The 19,827-nt window shown below is 44.3% G+C and overlaps 1 protein-coding gene across 4 annotated transcripts in view; it reads left to right on the forward strand.

Annotated features, from left to right (window-relative positions):
• The window catches only part of LOC126198988 (synaptosomal-associated protein 25), a 393,632-nt gene that overhangs the window by 184,371 nt on the left and 189,434 nt on the right, over positions 1–19,827 (forward strand). For all 4 annotated transcript variants that reach the window (XM_049935684.1, XM_049935661.1, XM_049935678.1 and 1 more), the window contains one exon: positions 11,398–11,499. In XM_049935684.1, the coding sequence (XP_049791641.1) occupies positions 11,410–11,499 (90 nt within the window). In that variant the 5' untranslated portion in view covers positions 11,398–11,409. The remainder of the gene's footprint in view (positions 1–11,397; positions 11,500–19,827) is intronic.

Genomic DNA, 19,827 nt, shown 5'->3' on the forward strand with positions numbered 1-19,827 from the left:
CTCTCAGACTTTGCACAGACTTTCCAGCGCCCTTCGTATACGAAACACCGACAATGCCATTGAACGTGACAGCTAGGTCGTTTAGTAGGAACAAAAATAGGTGCTTCCAGAATGAATCTTTCACTCCGGAGCAGAACAGCGGGGGACTGTTCGTAAACCTTCAAAAGAAAGAACACTGTGTGCCGGACCAATATCCGACCCGGAACGTTTCTTCGCTTTCACGGGCAGTGCCTTTACCGATGGAGCTGTACAGGCACGACTCATACTCATCTTCACTGCTTTACTTCTAGTATTTACCTCGTTCTTTACGATCTTCTCAAAGTTAGTCCTGCATACCTTGTCAGACTAGCACTGCGCTGCAGAGTGAATGATCAATTCTGTAGACAATCCTCTAGGGCCTAGGCTGTGGCTGAGCAGTTTCTCCGCCGTATCATTCGTTCGAGGAGTACTGGTTCAGCAAGGTAAGCAGGCGACGTAGCGTTAAGTTTGGAAAGTAGAGGATAGTCACTGAGGGAAGCAGCACTGTAAGGGTGGACCCTGCGACTTGCCTGGGGGAAGTTCAGTCTGTAGTGGCAAGGTTCCGGGACAGATTCGCAGCCCGTCACAACAGTTTTAATCTGTCCATGCTACAGCATAAATGATGCCGAACCCTGATGGCCTGTACGCTTTGAGGACACTTAATCTTCCCTGCGTGCTGCAGCATAGAGAATTATGCTGTCGAATCTCTTGAGTCTCGTGAGTGTGGTAGAGCCGCACTGTAGAAAACTCTTATAGAGCGAGGTTGTGCAGTACTGATGCGCTGTCCTTGTATTCGGAAGCAGCCGGGTTGGAATGCAAGTCCCGATAACTTCGAAAGTCGTCCGTACGGCTGCTGGTGCCGTGCTGACGAGGGAGCTATGAGACTGCGTCTCGATCTTCCCTCGCCCGTGTCACAATCAACGCCCTATACCTCGCTGTTGACTGGGCAGGGAACTTGTCGAAATGCAAAAAGTTAAATACAAAGCTGAAACTTGCGTAATTGACTGTTTGTGACAAGTTCAGTGGACTGTATACACGACATATCGCAAAGCAGTAAAAAAGCTGTAGGTTTTGGAAAAGATTTCCATGTACTATTTATTTATACATTTGGCTACATAGTGGTAAGTTAAGCGCCGAGTTCCAATTCTGTCTGTTACTGCTACAAATAGTTGTAAGAAAAAATTCCATTTTATTTGCAAAATTATCTCAATAGTTGGTCGTTAAGTGGTAAGATTTTTTTGATATCGGTCTCTGTTTACAAAAGATAGGGCTTTTGCTAAAGATTAACGAGGGGAGCTTTTGGTTCATTCTTTCTATTGTTTACAAATTTTGACTGATCACTGTTGGCGAATTTCGTGAGAATACAGTGAAACCTGGCTATAACATCATTCAGAGGACCTTGAAAATTGTCATAAAAGAGTGTCTTTGTAACAGAGATCCGCATTTTCAGTCTATTGTGGTGGCAAATGGAAAATAACATTTATTTAGCATTGTTTCGTTTTACATACATTATTCACTCTTAAGCTTACATGAATACAATACGTACAGCATTATGTCGAATACTCACCAAACTTACTATTACGTTCAGCGTTCATTATTTCATTTGCAATTTCACTGCTCCCTCCCGTAGCTTCGTAGGACTTGTTAACAATTCTAATCGCTTCTAATGCGTCACTTACCGTACGGATAAGCACCATATCTCTTTCTTCTTCGTCATCATCTCCTTCGCTCACTTCCATGCTCACTGTGGCCATGGTTCTTCACTTCATTTGCAATTTCGTCTGCAGTTTGCGCTTCGGGTGTAAAAAGTTGCTCGATTTTTGCATGTATTTCATAGTCACACAGACTGAGAATATCACAATTGATCTCTGGCAGCCATGCAGATAGCAGAGCATCAGTGTCATCGAACGTTTCTTCAGTTTCTGCGGCGTTTGTTAATTGAGTTGTGATTCACGCATGATGGAAATAGTTCTTAATGGTTTGGGCTGTGACACGGCTCCAAGCTTTGCTAATACAGACTCGTAATTACTCCTTGGTCCATGGGCTGCAATAAGCTTGTCGTATTTGCAGGAAGAAAAACAAGCTTAATAACCTGCAGACCAGAGTGTGCAGGATGTGTTGCACAGATGTCAACAAGAACCAGTATCTTCCTTTTATGACTTCTAAGCTCACGACCCCAACGCATTTCAGCTTCAAAGAGTTCAGAGGTCATCCTGGGCTTTTATTACCATTTTAATGCACTGGCAGATTTTTTACATCCCTAAAACACCTAGGAATTTTTAATTTACCTATTACGAGCAATTTTTTTCTTCTCAGTTCCGTCTTCGTTGGCACAAACCGGAACTGTTGTTAGTTCTCTTACATCATGCTGCAAACACGTTTTTCGCCCTTGAATTTGAGTTTTGTCAGGTGTCAAAAGAAAAATGCCAGTCTCGTCTGCATTATCCTTTAATTTTTAACATTGGGTACGACAGGCCCTCTGCACATTTAGTTAGCTAAATTTATATAAACAAAGTTGGCAACACTCCCTGCCGCCTAACAATACTCTCACACATCTCTCTACTTCCCTCACTAGTTTGTCATTCTTGTATTCGGTAGCGTTTGACAGTTACTAGACTCCCACGTCAAAACTTCAGTTACGACATAGCGCCTAACAAATAGGTGTAAATTCGCATACTCACGCTTTCCTATCAGCCTGAAGCTTTTGGAATTATCATTTAATTGATTTTATTTTTGTAGCAGGCGATGGAAGAAGACTCCTCCAATTGCTTAATTGAGGTGGTTTCAGATGAAGATAGCTCTGTAGATGGATTGCATCCTGATTCTGTGTTAGACCACTGTATCGAATCACCACTCGTGAGCAGCACGGTGATTCAGATAGTGCAGATTCAGACCCGTCTAATTGTTTCACAGTTGAAGACAACAACACACAAAGGAGGAAGGTTCCTGCCAATCAGTGCCAAAACTAGAATGAGAAATATCATTCATGTTCATGGAGGAAAGGAATCGGCAAAGACTTGTAAATACCCGAATTATTGTTTCTCTGCGCTAATAGATATCACACGTTTTAGTGCTATTACAGTCAGCAGAAACATAAAAGTTGGTAAAGACGAGGAAAGAAATAAAAATGACCCGACTGCGTATCTGACTGATCATACCCGAAGTAAAAAGCAATTGTTGGACTTCTGAGTTTAGCAAGATCTGTTCGCTCAGGGCACCGAAACTTGCCCGACTTGTGGACTATACCGAGAATGGGAATCAAGGCTCTTCCAACACAATCATTCTGAATCGTTTCCAGTTTCTTCTCCGGTAAATGTGGTACGATTTCCAACTACCGACCACAGCGTTCGTATGGTTCTGAGCACTATGCGACTTAACTTCTGAGGCCATCAGTCGCATAGAACGTAGAACTAATTAAACCTAACTAAGGACATCACCCACATCCATGCCCGAGGCAGGATTCGAACCTGCGACGGTAGCGGTCGCTCGGTTCCAGACTGTAGCGCCTAGCGCCACTCCGGCCGGCGACCACAGCGTAAACAAGACAAACTGGTATCGGTCCGGGCTATATTCGAACATTTAATACGCAACTGCAGAGTCACTTGTATACCTTTTGAATATTTGACAGTATCTGAGCAAGTTGTTCCATTCAGAGATCGCTGTAGTTTTCGACAGTATTTGCTGAGTAAACCGGCCAAGTATGGCCTCAATCTTCTGTCTAACAGAAGCGAAATGTTGGTACTCTGTTTCCATAGAGATTTATGTTGGAAATCAACATAATGTTCCACACAAGTTTTCCACCTCTGCAGTTGTGTGGTTATCAGACTGATAGAACCACTGAGTGGCACAAGTAGGAACATAACTGGTTTCATAGTATTCCTTTTGTTCTAAGATTGTTGGAGAAAAACGTGACATCTGTCGGTACGCAGTCCTCCACAATTTGTGGCTAAGAAGAGAGATGCGAAATCCACAATATTTGGCTTTCAGAATGACTTCACTTCGCTCTCCTATGCCCCTAAGAACAACACAGATGTACTGTTGATATCTTGTACGCACCTTGAAGACACGTCAGTAGACGCTACCTCCGGTGTAAACAAGAAACCAAACATAATCACTTTCTGCAACGACCGGAAAGGGGGAGGGTGTGTGTGTGTGCCACATACTCAACTGCAAGGAGGTGCAATAGATAGCCGCCGACAATATTTTTTCGCATGGTTGATCTAGCTTGAATCAATAGTGTTACAATTTTCAGAAGTAATAATCCTGAAAAGACAAGGGAGGGTTTTCTTTGGGAAACCGGATTCGGCTTGGTGCAAGACCAACTAAAGAAGGGGCAATAATGGATCGCTCACACAGAGAAATTCACCAAAGGGTAACAAAAATGAGTGGATCAACACCTGGTGTCAGTGACTAAACAGCACAAGAAGCGCCAGCTGCGAAAAGGAGGTGCATCATCTGCCCTAGAAATAAAGATGTAATAACTCGATTTACTTGTCATCAGTGTGGAAAACGTATGTGCGTGAAACATTTGCTTACTGTCTGTGATCAGTGTATGAAAGGTAAATGCTAAGAGTCATCAGAAGAAGATTGTTAAACCATTGAATGTTCTTTTTATATTGTGTAAACATAACTGTAGGTATTACCGGTTTTCTAACGTAGTAAAATGTATTATTTCTTCAAATAACTATTGATTCAATGTCATAATTTAAATGGCTGCATTCACATTATTTTGTATTAAATGACCTAGTTATTAATATTAAAAGTGTATAGCAACATTAACACATCATGGTGATCCACTCGACCCCACGTCACGACTTATGTAACAAAGGAAGGTTAAAGATATCACAGTCCGCATTCCTGAGCCGTAGTTGATTGTTTCGGTATTCACACTGTTGGCTTCACCGCTCACTTTGCCAATAGCAATGCCGTGATTTGCTCGAATCTGTAAAGCCAGCCACTGCTGCACACAAATTCCTCATCTTTTAATTTCTTGGCAAATTCTCTCGCTTTCACCATAAGGAGAGGTCCACTAATGGGTGTATTAATACTTCTCTGTTGCTTAAACCACTTAAGCATCGCTTCATCCACGTAGCTGCGTTCACCTTTTCGAAACCGCTTAATGTTTGATCCATTTTGTTCAAACGCAGTAACAATTTCGACGTTGTTCTTCCAAATCGTTTGGACAGTGGAATTTACAAGACCAAATTGACGACACTCGTCAACCTTTTCAGCTCAATCCTCGATTTCATGAATCACTTTCACTTTTTCTTCCACTGTTAAAACTTTCGTATTTCTGGCCATGCTGTTCTAAAATACGTACACTTCGTAACAAATTGTCGTGGAAAGTGACGTGAAGTGTACTGTTTAATTCTGTGATTGTCACCACCACTGTATTATGAGTGCGCTAGTGTAACAATTAGGTAAGTAGTCTATACTAAACCGATTGTTGACGGAAGGTCAGAGAGAATAATATGCAAGGTTGCCATACAACAACTGATTTCTTTCTACAGTACACTGATTCCTGAAAAATCTTGTTGCTAACTGAGGCTGAAAATGACGTTACATACTGGGTACACGCATATATATTTGTCGTATTAAGTATGTTATTTACGAGGTATATGGTCGTACCACAGAAACCACGACTTCATAGCAGAGTTGTTGTTGGAACCGACGTCGTTATAAGAAAGTTCATCTGTAAATGTGCAGTGTAATTGTTTCAAATATCGCTCTTCAGTGACTCCTTAAATATATCGTCTGTAATATGTGTGTTCAGAATGTATAATATATTTTGTGAACTACATACGGAATCCTAAATGTAAAGGTAATGCTGTCTTCAAGCGGAAGATTGGTTTGATCGGCAACTGCATTACAAGCCATGGTCGTGGCTGTAAGTGGTGGTATGGCGCTGCTTTGTCTTGCCTTCTGTAGCGGCAAAGTTACTCGTTGGTGTTATGAAATGTGATGTCTTTTTACTGTCGTTGGGAACTAAATATTTGAAGTTTTGTATTTACGTTTTCTGAATCATTCCTTCTGAATTGTGGGATGTCACCTCTCAAAAACAATAGTCATCCTTGTCGATGCACAGCACAGTATTCGGACTACAACGTTGAGAAGATGTATTTTGCTATCATGATGTAACAATTGTAGCGTGTAACTGGATTAACACACAATTCGCCCTCCTGAGTATGAATCCGTAGAGTACAGTAAGTGTAAAAAAGTAGTATCGAAAATTTTAATTAAAAAGTACGTTAAAAATCACCCATGCCGACGTGTGCAATTGTTTTGCGTACTTAATGAAATATCCAGATGAGCTGATGTAACGTAGAAATGACAAAGTATAAAAGCCTTTAATTATTTGTTGCTTAGAAACAGTGGGATACATAATGTTCTCAGTGCTCTAGTGCCCACCCCAGTCAACAATGTACTTCGTTGGTGTAAACGGTACGATTAGTTGTTCGATGAATGTCGTTGAACTTCTGTCCTTTATGCGATCTACGCTGGTAAGCGAAAACATTATGATCACCTGTTTACGAGCGTGTTGATTCATATTTGGTACGCAGTTCAGCAGGTATTCTGCATGACGTGTATCTGACAAGGCCTTTGTACATTTTCGTAGGTATGTGGCACAGACAGGTCACGTCGGTAATTCTGTGGGGATGGAGATGGCGCCCAACACTGCCCCACATATGTTCCATTGCTTTCCGATCAGGCCAATTTGCTAGCCAAGACATCAGTGTGAGTTCACCAAGGTCCTCAAACCACAGTAACACGATTCTGGCACTCCGACTGTTACCGTGCTGTAAAATATCATCACCGGTTTGGAAGACGTAAAGGATGAAGGGATGTAGGTGGTCAGCAGTAATGTCCACGCAGTCTGCAGCTGTCAAGTTGCTTTCGATTACTACCTTAGGAACCACGGGAGCACATGTGAATGTCCCCCATAGCATAATATTGCGCATACCAGTCTACGTCTACGTCTCTGGCGTGGTGCATGTTTTGAGCCAGATGATGGAGTAGCGGGACTCGACAATTGGCGTGTTTAACAAGAAACTGGCCTCATCCTACCAGATATCTAATCTAGATGTTCCCGTGCCCGCTGCAACTATAATGGACAAATCTGTCAACGCAGGAAAATGTAGCTGTAGTCTACTGAGGAATACTATCGTCGACAATGTGCGCAAACGGTGTGTTCCGAAACCCTTGGGCTTACACTGGAGTCTCCATCTGTCTCCGATTTTTTCAGGGATGTAAATATACCTGAAGAGCTTTTTAGAAACTGTTTGCTTCGGAAACGATCGGTGAAAGAAAGGTGGATTTACTTTCTTGAGGAAACCGAATATGCTGAACGCAAATGTCAACTGCTACAATTACGCGAGTATTTGTTTTGTGTTTCCGCGCACAACGCCACTGTGGAAAGTGTATTTTCGCTGATGTCGGCTCATGGACTGATGAAAGAATAGACTGTTGCCAGGGCTGTGGAATCACGCTTACATTGCCAGTTTAACTACAAGCTGTCTTGGATCGAGTTCTATAAATACGTAAAAGGGAAAAAAACACTTTATCAAAAACGTGACACCTTCCGAAAAATATATAAACTACTTCTGTCGCAAGAAGTTTCATGTAATTGTGTTCTAAGTAAAAAGTAATATTAAATTTATTTAGCCGGCCGGAGTGGCCAAGCGGTTCTAGGCGCTACAGTCTGGAGCCGCGCGACCGCTACGGTCGCAGGTTGGAATCCTGCCTCGGGCATGGGTGTGTTGATGTCCTTAGGTTAGTTAGGTTTACGTAGTTCTAAGTTCTAGGGAACTGATGACCTCAGAAGTCCCATAGTCTTCAGAGCCATTTGAACCATTCAAATTTATTTACCTCATTTCTACATCCTTTTTTCAGTGTCCCGCCGAGGTCCCAGCTAGATTCCAACCCTAGTCTTCACCAATATTGTACTCCGCCGCGAGATCTGCCACAGATAGCCGTCTATCTTGCTTCCACGGAACGGGCAATCCACCGACATCAATGGTCAGTGATGAGGCGTAATCTTCAAACATCTGGACGCTTGCTTATGGTTGTACCGTTCATCAGCCACTTACTCAAGACTGTAGCACATGAACAGCCAGTTAGATCTGGCGTTTATGAGATGTTCCTTCCCAGGTGCAAGGCAGTAATAATCTGGCCTGTGTCAGTGTCGCTTATGTCTGTGGATTTCCCCATTTGCGGTCAGTATCGTTGCTAGAACGACCCCCTATTCATTTCTAACCCGCCTATACACTGAAGTGACAAAAGGTGTGGGAACCTGCTGACATCGTGTTGGACTTCCTTTTGCTCAGCTCAGTGAACCACCTCGATTGGCGTGGACTCAACAAGTCGTTGGAAGTCCCCTGCAAAAAATTGAGCCTTGCTGCCTCTATAACCGTCCATAACTGCAAAAGTGTTGCCGATGCACGATTTTGTGCACGATCTGACTTGTCGATTATTCGATGGGATTCATGTCGGGCGATCTGAGTGGCCAAACCATTCGCTTGAATTGTCCAGGATTTCTTCCAACCGATCCCGAACAATTATGGCCCGGTGACATGGCACATCGTTGTTTGGGAACATGGAGACCATTTGCAGCTATTCATGGGCTTATAGTATCCGAACATAACCATTTCCAGTCAGTGATCGGTTCATTTGGATCGGAGGACCCAGTCCATTCCGTGTAAACACAGCCCACATCATTATGGATCCATCACCAACTTGCACAGCGCCCTGTTGGCAACTTAGGTCCATTGCTTCATGGGGTCTGCCCCGCACTCCAACCGATACGGTGACTAACCCAGTAGAGACGCAGCAGGCGATTCATGCTGTTAGGAAAAGCACTCGCGTTGGTCGTCTGCTGCTGTAGCCCATTAACATCAGATTTAGCCGCATTGCCTTAACGGATACGTTCATAGTACGTTCCACATTGATTTCTGAGATTATTCGCAGTATTGCTTGTATGTTAGCACTGACAACTCTACCCATACACCGCTGCTCTCGGTCTTCCACTGCGTTATTCGTGGTTGAAAGGTACTGCCTGAAATTTGGTATTCTCGGCACACTCTCGACACTGTAGATCTCGGAATATTTAATTCTCTAACGATTTCAGAAACCATTCCGCGATGGAAGTCTGTTAATAGCCATCGTGCGGCCGTAATCACATCACACAGCTTTTCACATGAATCGCTTGAGAACAAATAACAGCTCCGCCAATGCACTGACTCTTAATACTTACCTTACCGCGTTCAGTATCGGGGCGGTCAGTTCTGATGAACTTTTGGCTCATTAGTTTGTTCGCTTCTTCTGTTAGGTATATTACTCTTTAGGATCCAATTTACGCAATAAGTAGTATAATTTGGCGATAACCTTACTGAGTCGTAGGTGCAGTTATTTCATGAATGTTACTTTCTTATGGTATCTAGTTATTAAAATTATTTTTTTTTTTTCGGGGCTCATGCCAACGTACTGTAGAAAATATTGAAATATCACACACAGCTAACAGTAGTTGTAGAAGTTGAGGTGTCTAAATACGTTATTGTCAGTATGCTTCTCATATTTGAGTCTGCACTCGCTCACTACATGTTAGTACTCAAAACTACATTACGCTCTACCAAAACTACAGTTGGCAGGTTTGGTATACTGCATGTATGACGTAATAGATACGACTACCTTTAGCATTGGTAGGGAAAGAAAAATAAATGGTGTAGTAGAGACATGGAACCGTCAACTTTATTTCTTTGTTCGGTTATTTGTTTTGCACATAATTAGATCTGGACATCATTCAGCGTTAGTCCATTGTCTATCGTATATCCTTACAGAATATAAATTGCATTTTATTAGTAGTAAAAATTAGTTGTTCACGTAACTTTGGCGCTTTTATGTAACCACAGCAATTGCTTTTGATGAAAGTACAGTTTAAGTCCGAACAGCTCTCGGAAGGCCCAGCTGTACCAACCGATCGCCGTGTCATGCTCAGCCGATAGCCGTCACTGGATGTGGATATGGAGGGGGATGTGGTCAGCACATCGCTGTCCAGGCCGTTGTCATTTTCCGTGACCGGATCCGCTACTTATCAGTTGGTCTCACAAGAGCTGAGTGCACCTCGCCTGCCAACAGCGCCTGGTAGACCAAACGGTCATCCATCAGAGTGCAAGCCAAGCTCGACCACGCCTTATTTCTGTGATCTGACGGGAACGGCAAGGCTGTTGTCACAGTTTACATGCACAAACATTTATATAATTATTATTATATAGAACATTCTTCATTAGGATCAAAGGCAAAAGTGTCCAGTCATTATTGATAAATCCGAAACTTGTTTATGAATAACAGATACTTGTAACAAGTTAGACGAAGTATTATAGCGATGTTTTATATACTTTTGCTTTCCGATTTTTGTATCTTATCCCTCTTTATTTTTGAGGAAATGCGATTCCTGGAACTATATGTATATAGATCTTTATTGTTTTCTGTATATTTAGAATAACATCCTTCTTATTTCACGTTACAAATAAACTGAGTTAAGCATTGAAAATTTCAGTTTTGCTGTAAATACTGTTTACTTTTGAGTAACACAGGAGGATAACTGTATAGGAGAAAAATGTGCCGTAGGTTACTTGGACCGTTAGGTATCCTCACTCAGTTCCTAGATGCTTCACAACTTCAGGTTTTTAGGAGAATCTAGTGAGACATTGATCGCATACACACATACATACATACATACATACATACATACATACATAAAGAAAACGATCGTTATGAGTTAGCGTCCAATACGTATGCAACACACACACAACATATAGGTAATGAGGGTACGACATTGAGTAAAGCTACTAGAAAAATTACTGTAGTCTACGCTTACTTATGACCTACGGTGGTTTTACAACTCATATTTAGAAATATGAAGTGCTGCGTCGTATGGATGTAGAGTTAAGAGTGATGGATTGGTATCTTGTTCATAGGAAATTTTCTCGTGGGTGTGGTTGTGTGCGTGTATGCTTCCATGAGAAAAATTCACTTTACAGAAATTCTGTCATCCGAGTGATGTTCAGAATGTTGTCCTCTGTAAGAGCGGAGTAAAGCTGCCCGGTTCTGAAATCGCAAGTAACGAAATACGTAGTTTCAGAAACAAGGCACTGTATTTATTGTCTCGTGTGACAACTTTGTGAAAGAAAATCAGACGCTCTCACGGCGCACTGTCTACCACTGCGTACTCTGAGTGTAAACAAAATGTGTGTGTGTGTGTGTGTGTGTGTGTGTGTGTGTGTGTGTGTGTGCGCGCACGCGCCATCAGGCAGCGGCATCGCTTAACACACTTGATGGAGGTTTCCCGTGTTTCAACTAGCTCCCTTCCCTTGTGTGTTGCAGACCCGCTGAACGATGCCAGCTCCAGCCGCCGCCCCGGTCCCAGATGGGCCAAAATCAGAACTCCAGGAACTCCAGCTCAAGGCTGGACAGGTTACCGATGAGGTGAGTACCAGATCTCTTAATCACTGAAACACTCTCACCCTACTGATGTGATCCCCTTGTGCATCAGTTCACGCCTGTTTACGAGGTGGGTCAGAAAAGTGATGAGACTGAAAAACTGCGAGCAATCTGGCAAGGCTGTGTTCTACTTGTGTAGACTGGTGTGATCATATCTTCCAGATACTCAGTTTCAGTGAAGTTATGTTTTTGTCGTGTGTCACGAAAATGGAACAGTGGAATTCAGAACGATGTTATGCCATCTTGTTTGTGTTAATGTTGAGGAATCTTGAGAGCTTCGAAAAGTTAAAGCAGTCCCATGGGAAACATTCCTTTTCAAGAAAACAAATTTTTCCCTGATGCAAATCATTTATGGAAGACCGAAAACACGTTGAAGATGACCTTCTGTTAAGGAGACCTTCAACTTCAAAAATCGACGAAGACGTCGATCTTGTGAGTACTCTTGAGATCAGACCGACGTTTAACAATAAGGATGATTAGCGACCTGTGAACTTAAACTTTCACCCTACATCATATTTTGACTGAAGATTCGCACAGGCGAAAGGTTTGTGTCAAAATGCCGCCTAAAAACCTCGCAGCCAATCTGGAGGACACTCGCAGAAACACGTGCTTTGATGTTCTTGTGAGGATCTCCAATGACCAGGAATGGTTCAGTCATGTGACGACAGCTGATGAATCCTGGATTCTTGAGTGCGATCCTGAGACAAAGCAGAGAAGTGGGGAGTGGAACAATGAGACATCTCCTTGACCGAAAAAGCTCGAATGAGCAAATAAAAGATTAGAACAATACTGATGAGTAATTTTTTCCGTAAGTGTGTCGTGCATTTCCTGCAGGCAAACTGTAAACCAAGTATGCTACAAAGATATTCTTGAAAGGCTGAGGAAACCGGACATTGCAGACAAATGGATGCTGCATCTTGACAACCCCCCACTTCCATCACGGGATTTTTTTTATCTCAAAAGCTGTCTTGTTGTTGCACAGATCCCCTATTCACTTGATCCGATTCCATGTGACTTTTTTCTCTTCCCGAAATTGAAAAATGTCTTAAAGACGTAATTTTGGGACTCCACTCTCCAACATTCAAGAGAATGTGACCGACTTGTTAAAGGCCTTACCATTTGAAGCCTTTCAGCGCTGCTACAAAGTCTGGGAACGTCTACTCTGCCGGTGTGTAGCTGTCGAAGGGAACTACAATATTGTTGTTTGAAATATCTCTTATCTTTTTCGACATCTTTTTAGTGTCTTCATGTAATAGAGATAACACCTTCAGCTGTCCATAAAGGCCTTATTTTATAGGCAATAGATTTCGGTGTTACATTACACCATGTTCAGGCCCGTGAATGTTGTAAACGTATCTTTCTCATAACGGTACAAAAAGCATTATCAATTTATATAGACGTATTTTTAAAATTAATCGAACGTTAATTTCATGAAACTATAACAGTTCCAATTTTTAAAGTACATGTAGCCAGCATGAGCTGTGGATCTATCATAAAACAGAAATGTTACGTATGACCATGCAGTTAAATCGTTAAATCTTTGAACCGTATGGTAAATTCAATCAGTTCACTACATAGTCATTATTCGTGTGTAATAATTATACATCGTTATTTACGGTGCTCCACCACTTCCCCAAACAAGCGAAAATACAAACTAGTAATTGCTGTGGGTAATCTTTTACGTCGGCACTTCATGACTGAAGGAGCACGCAGGCGTCGTATACCGGCCATTGGCAATAGCAACGTAAATGAGAGTACAAATAACTTGCAAGTAGCGTTCTGCACTCTTCAGAACAGCAAACAGACTATTCTGCAAAATAATTCGTTTATTCAGCAGCTACAGACAGAAACATTAGAAGTTACTTCATTTACCGCCCCCCACCCTCCCCTGTCAGTCCAATGCTTTAAAATGACGATATACTCTCTATAACAAAGTTATGTAGTCGGCGACTTGAAAGACATTTTTCTAGTCTTTCGCTAAATCAAATACCACGTACTTCGTGCGGCCTGCAAGGATGTGGCGAATCAACTAAACAGAAGTACTGCTTTTTATTAGGGACTTGAAAGGATCCAGTATAGCATGAAGCAGCCTTCAGCCCGAAGATTTATTTAAACCTGCTGGTGTTTTAGTAGACACGGTGTTGTAGATGGTGTGCCGCCTCCTCTGTTCGAAACTGAGTCAACTTACCTAATGAAATTATAAGGAGGCTTCAATGTAATATAGAATCGAACCGTGGGATTTGGTCATTTTTCATGCGTGCAAGGATCTGTCATAACTGGAGAATAATGAAAAGACTGACTGCGAGTCGAATACCGAGGTGTAACCTGAAATCCACGTTCCTAGAGAGAGCCAGACGTAAGTACAGGGTGTTCATAAAGTCCAGGAACACTTTCATTTATTAATTGCACAAGAACTAAACATTGTACAGATATTATACAAATGTCATTTTGAAGAGGAGCCCTGAAATTTTTTTCATATATACCGCCACAGCGTAGTTTGATAATGTGCCGATAGTCTGCGCTAGTCGCAAACATGGCCGTGCCACAGAAGGGGACAGCTGTTTCATGGAAGGGCCTCGCCGGTCAGCAGATCTCATTCCGTGTGACTCTTTTTTGTGGCGACACGTTAAAGATCTGGTGTGTCATTAGTATTGTAAGAATCGTCTGACACTGAAACGCGAAGGCTAATTTACTTTGGTTACTTTCACCCTATTATCTTCTGTGGTACAATATGTCGGGGCACCTCTGTCCACTTACCAAAAATATACACAGTAAAGAGAAAGGGGCTGATTTCGGAGGGGGGGGGGGGGAGGACACAGAACAACGGCCTATACTAAGTTCGCGAACTAACTTTGTCATCGTGGTACACACATTCCGTCACGGGATTCGTTGTTGGAAATATTGACTCAGTAAGAATTGCAACATTGTCAATGAACACCAGACCTACAAAACGATTTGCACTTCGATAACGTTTCCTTAAGCATAGTGCAGGGAGGTGAGCAGTATTTAGCACATTACATTTTCAGTATGATTCCAGGAGAACTGAAAAAACAACAACAAAAAAACTGAGTGATAAATTCACGTCTTAAGAGTACACGTTGAAAGGTCTCCTTGTGGTAGACAACTGTTCCGTAGGGTAGTTCTGAATTTTTCTCTGTAATGTGTAACTTTTTCGTATACACCCACAATATTTTTCGTGTTTTATTGCCCATATTTTTTCCTTTGTTTGTAAATTACCTAACCAGATTTCCATGAACTATGTACTTACTCATTCCACGACCATAACCTTGGCTCGAGTTACCCCACGGAATCTGAAAAGGTGGGGACACAAATAATTATTCTTTACCAATGCCAAACAGCCCGATAAATATTTATGCCGCTTTCGTTCATATACCGACCACACGTACATATAAGTCAGCTGTGAAGTAAATGTATAGAAATACTGAGTGGAAAAAAGTACTTTACACTTGAATGTTTTCGAAATGCGTTTTACGACAGATGTAAGTTACGAATACTGTCTTCTCTGTGAAATTTAAAACAGAAAATGAATTTAAAAAATTAAATAGTAGGAACGGTTGGCTCTCTTCCTACGTCAGTTGAGGTCCCGCTTTTAGGCATGGTATTTTGCGCAGGGTGTGTGTGTGTGTGGGGGGGGGGGGGGATTGCCTTCCTCCAAAAGCCATCACAAGGATGTGGTTTCGACGGCGGAACGCTGGGCTCATGCCTCACAGCTACGATTCACACTACATAATTAGAATACGCTGCGATGCTGCTTCGCATGATGTAGCCAGTTAATCATTCCTCTTGTATTCGATTTTTGTGGATTTATACACTACACAGAGAAAATAGTGATAACTCACTTTCTGTGACTAAACGTCCAATTGAAATATTCTCCGAATATATCTGTCCTGGCCATAAAATTCAGCTAGGGAAAACCATCCAAAAGATAGAAAATCCGTGAAAAATGGACTTGACTGGGACAGCAAACCGAAAGATTGTGTATCGAGACGAATAAAGATTTTCCGGTAAACATACAATACCTATGCCGTTCTAGTAACAACTTTGGGTTCTTTAAACATTTGCATTGAGTACGGCGAGTGCTCATAAAATACAGTGTGTACTATGAGCAGTGGGGAGCTACATGCTGGCCATCAGCCTCGGGAAAAAGTTCAGGAGCGAGTGAGATCTACAGGTGTTAGACGAAAATCTGGAAACGCCACGAGAAATGCGTGCTTGAACGTAAATGCAGATGCTAGCTAAGCCAGCTGGTTGAACTGTTGTATTAGACCACGAATGACACCTGTACTGTCCTCGACACGTTGGAAGTGTCAATCGCAGTCACAGTAGTTGTGGGTACATTATGTCGCAGCTAAGTGACTCTAAACGTGGGCAAACCGTTGGTGGGGAAAATCATTGGTGCTCTTGCTCCAGAAACCAAGGTAGCTGAGCTGTTAGTTAAAAGACGAACCACATGGAGGTGTTCTACCGCATTCAGAGAGAGCGGAAGACACTTTAGGAGTGAATGTCGCACTGACGAACGTATCAGCACTAAAGCAACACGAAGGGAGCTCCATAAACAGGGAATTCCAGGGCGTGCTGGAATTCCAAAACCACACAGATGTCCCCCCAGGGGGTCCACAACTCTTTTGTGGATACGTGCGTGGCGAGCCCGGGGCCCCGAGCTATTGCAGCCTTCTTTCTCTCCAGGGCTGCATTTCCTTCCCCTTCCCCTCCTTGCTCCTTTCCCGTCGCCCTCTCCTATCCCTCTCTTGGTGTCCTTGCTTATGTTGGCCCCCGCTATCCTCCTGGTTCTGTTGGTTTTACAATCCGGCTTTGTTGCGTAATCATCTCCTCCTCTTGGCATTCCTTGGTCCCCCTCTGGGGTTTGACCTCCAATACAAAACTTCTCCTCCGTAGTGTGAGCCATTTGGGGAAGAGCACCTTACCTAGTGTCTCTGACGTGTGCCCTCCTAGTACTTTCCACCTTTTCTTTCACGTCGTTGTCTGTTGCTAGGGTGTATAGCCAGCACGATAGCCAGCCCGTGTGGTGGGGTCGCTATGTACCCTTTTGGTTGAGCCCCCTGAACACACAGGGATCACACTTCTGATACCTGAGCTGTGACCTCCTTCATGCATGCCTTGGAGTGGTTGCTCGTCATCCTGGAGCATCGGAACTCCCGGCAATGGCCGCCGTGCCAGACGGCCCTTGCTGTGGCTTGGTGGCGCCCGTGAGGAGAGCCCCTGATCGGAGTGGGTGGTATCGGGGCGGACGCTATGCAAATAAAACGCATACGGGTCCAGAACTCTGGCCGTTCTTCTGCGGCCGTCTCTCTGCGTGGAACTGACTCTTCAAGTGCTTCTTCTCGTGCCCCTTCGGCCTTGCTGCCCAATCTGCAGCCCTTCGTGCCTGTACCCATCTTGGCACAATTCCTGTGTCCATTACCCCCCCACCAGTCTCTAAATATGGTACAAGGTGTGATTTTTCACAGGGACCTCATCCTTCAAACTGATGAGGAACTTCGGGACAATCTCGGACGGCGGGGTGTTCACTTTGTTCGGCGTGTCCAGAAGGGTCCTAAAGACAATCACATTGATACTGGTGCCTTTATCCTGGCCTTTGAAGGGTTACCCTCCCTGAGAAAGTTAAGATTATGGTTTATCGATGTGATGTGAAGCAGTACATCCCACCTCCTATGAGGTGTTTTAAGTGCTTGCGTTTTGGACACACGTCTTCCTGCTGTTCACAGGCCCCTCTCTGTGGTGACTGTGGACGTCCACTCCATGAGGGGAGCCCCTGTGTTCCCCCCCCCCTCCCCACCCCCCACCCCCCGTGTGTAAATTGTCATGGTAGTCATTCTCCACGTTCACCAGATTGCCCAGTATATAAGAAGGAAAAGAAGGTACAGAAGTCCCTCGATCGTTTAACCCACACAGAGGCCCGTAAGAAATATACACGTCTTCACCCTGTGTCCATGACATCTAGTTACGCTTTGGTTACACCTTCACCCCTTCCTCCCCCTTCCTTACCGCCATCCCGGACCCCTCTCCTCCCCCCCCCCACCCCTGCGGCTCCCACACCTTCCCCTCTGGGCGCTGCTCCCCCTCCCCAGCCGGAGAAGTGTCCCACTCCGGCGTCTGCCGGTCAAGGGCGCCTCTCCCGGGATGCCCCTTCCCGGCACCTTCCAGGCCAAAGGTCTGCTGCCGCGCGTCGACCGCGAGAGCCGCGGTCTGTCGGCCCCCAGGTCGCCCGGTCTCTTTCTGTTCCTGATCTTGCTGCAGCTGGCTCCTTTATGCCACACAGCCCTCCTAGATCTCAGCCTGAAAAGAAGAAGAAACATAAGTCCCGGGACAAAGGGCCTCTGGTGTCACCAGAGGTCCCTTCCCCGACTTCACAACCGGATTCTGACCTGTCGTTCATGGATGTCGCCCCCTCCTTGTCGGTGACGGGTGGGGATCCGGCAGTATGACTGGCTTTAGCGTGTTCAGCCCCCATTTAACTCATCGTTCTGTGGTTCTGCAATGGAATTGTAATGGATACTATCATCACCTTCTGGAATTGAAATCCCTTCTTTCTTCTTACTCTGCAGCTTGTGTGGTTCTCCAGGAATCTCATTTTACTGATTCTCACTCACCGACCCTCCGTGGGTTCCGTGTTTTCTGTCGAAATCGGGTCGGACCCCTGCGGGCTTCTGGTGGTGGTTGTACGTTGGTCCGTACAGACATTGCTAGCACGTGGATTCCTCTTCAAACTACATTGGAAGCAGTTGCTGTTAGGGTCCACCTAGACTCTGCGGTCACAGTTTGCAATCTTTATCTCCCTCCTGACAGGACTCTTACACCTGCTGCCTTAACTGCCCTTCTTCAGAAACTTCCTCCTCCCTTCCTCCTCCTCGGGGATTTTAATGCTCATCATCCCTTGTGGGGCAGTGCCTTTCCATATACACCAGGTCTTCTCATAGACCAGTTTATTGCAGACCACGACTTGTGCCTTCTTAATGATGGCTCCCCTACTCATTTCAGTGCCGGTCATGGTACCTTTTCTGCCATTGATCTTTCTCTTTCTTCTCCATCTCTCCTCCCTTCATTACACTGGTCGCCACACGACGACCTTTGTAATAGTGACCATTTACCGTTGATTATCTCGCTCCCTTCCCGCTCCCCGATGGACAGGTTACCTCGTTGGTCTTTCCCACGCGCCGATTGGCCTCTATACACTGCACAGGTCGTGTTTTCTCCCTCTTTGTCGGGTTGTATTGATGACGTCCTACGTGACATGTCTGACGCGATTTTTCGCGCTGCTAACCTTGCTGTCCCGCGCTCATCTGGACCATTTCGTCGCCGGCAAGTCCCATGGTCTAGTACGGCCATTGCCATTGCCATCCGTGATCGCCGTCGAGCTTTGCAACGCTTTAAGAGGCACCCATCCGTAGCCAGCCTTACCACCTTTAAACGCCTCCGCGCTAAAGGCCGTTATTTAATCAAACAGAGCAAGCGGATATGTTGAGAACGATTCGTTTCTTCCCTTGGTTCTACTGTCCCTCTGTCACAGGTATGGGCTACACTTCGCTCTCTCCAAGGTTGCCATCGGCAGTCCACCCTCCCAGGCCTTCACCTCCCAGATGGCCTTTGTACGGACCCATTAGTTCTTGCAGAACATCTTGCGACCCATTTTGCAGTGGCCTCAGCATCAGCCTCCTATCAAGCTGCTTTCCTTCACCTGAAACAGCGGGCTGAAGCTTCCACCTTATGTTTTACCCCTTGTGAGTCAGAATCTTACAACGAACCTTTTACTGAATGGGAATTTCTTTCTGCACTTTCTTCTTCTCATTATACAGCCCCCAGCCCAGATTCCATTCATAACCAACTGCTTCAACATCTCAGTGCTCCACAACGGCAACATCTTTTTCAGGTGTTTAACCGTATCTGGCTCCAGGGTGACTTCCTTCTCAGTGGAGGGATAGCATCGTGGTTCCTTTCCTTAAGCCTGGTAAGAACCCCCTCTCTGTTGACAGCTATCGGCCAATTAGTTTGACCAATGTTGTTTGTAAGTTACTTGAACAGATGGTAGCCCGTCGGTTCAATTGGGTCCTCGAATCTTGGGATCTATTGTCCCCTTACCGGTGTGGCTTTCGAGAGGGACGGTCTCCAATCGATCATTTACTTTGTTTGGAATCCGCAGTTCGGCAGGCTTTTTCCCAGCGCCGCCATTTGGTTGCGGTGTTTTTTGACCTTCGCGAGGCCTATGACACGGCCTGGCGCCATCACATCTTACTTACCCTTCATCAGTGGGGTCTTCGGAGCCCACTCCCGATT

The sequence above is a fragment of the Schistocerca nitens genome, chromosome 1, assembly GCF_023898315.1.
Source record: "Schistocerca nitens isolate TAMUIC-IGC-003100 chromosome 1, iqSchNite1.1, whole genome shotgun sequence".
Taxonomy (NCBI): domain Eukaryota; kingdom Metazoa; phylum Arthropoda; class Insecta; order Orthoptera; family Acrididae; genus Schistocerca; species Schistocerca nitens.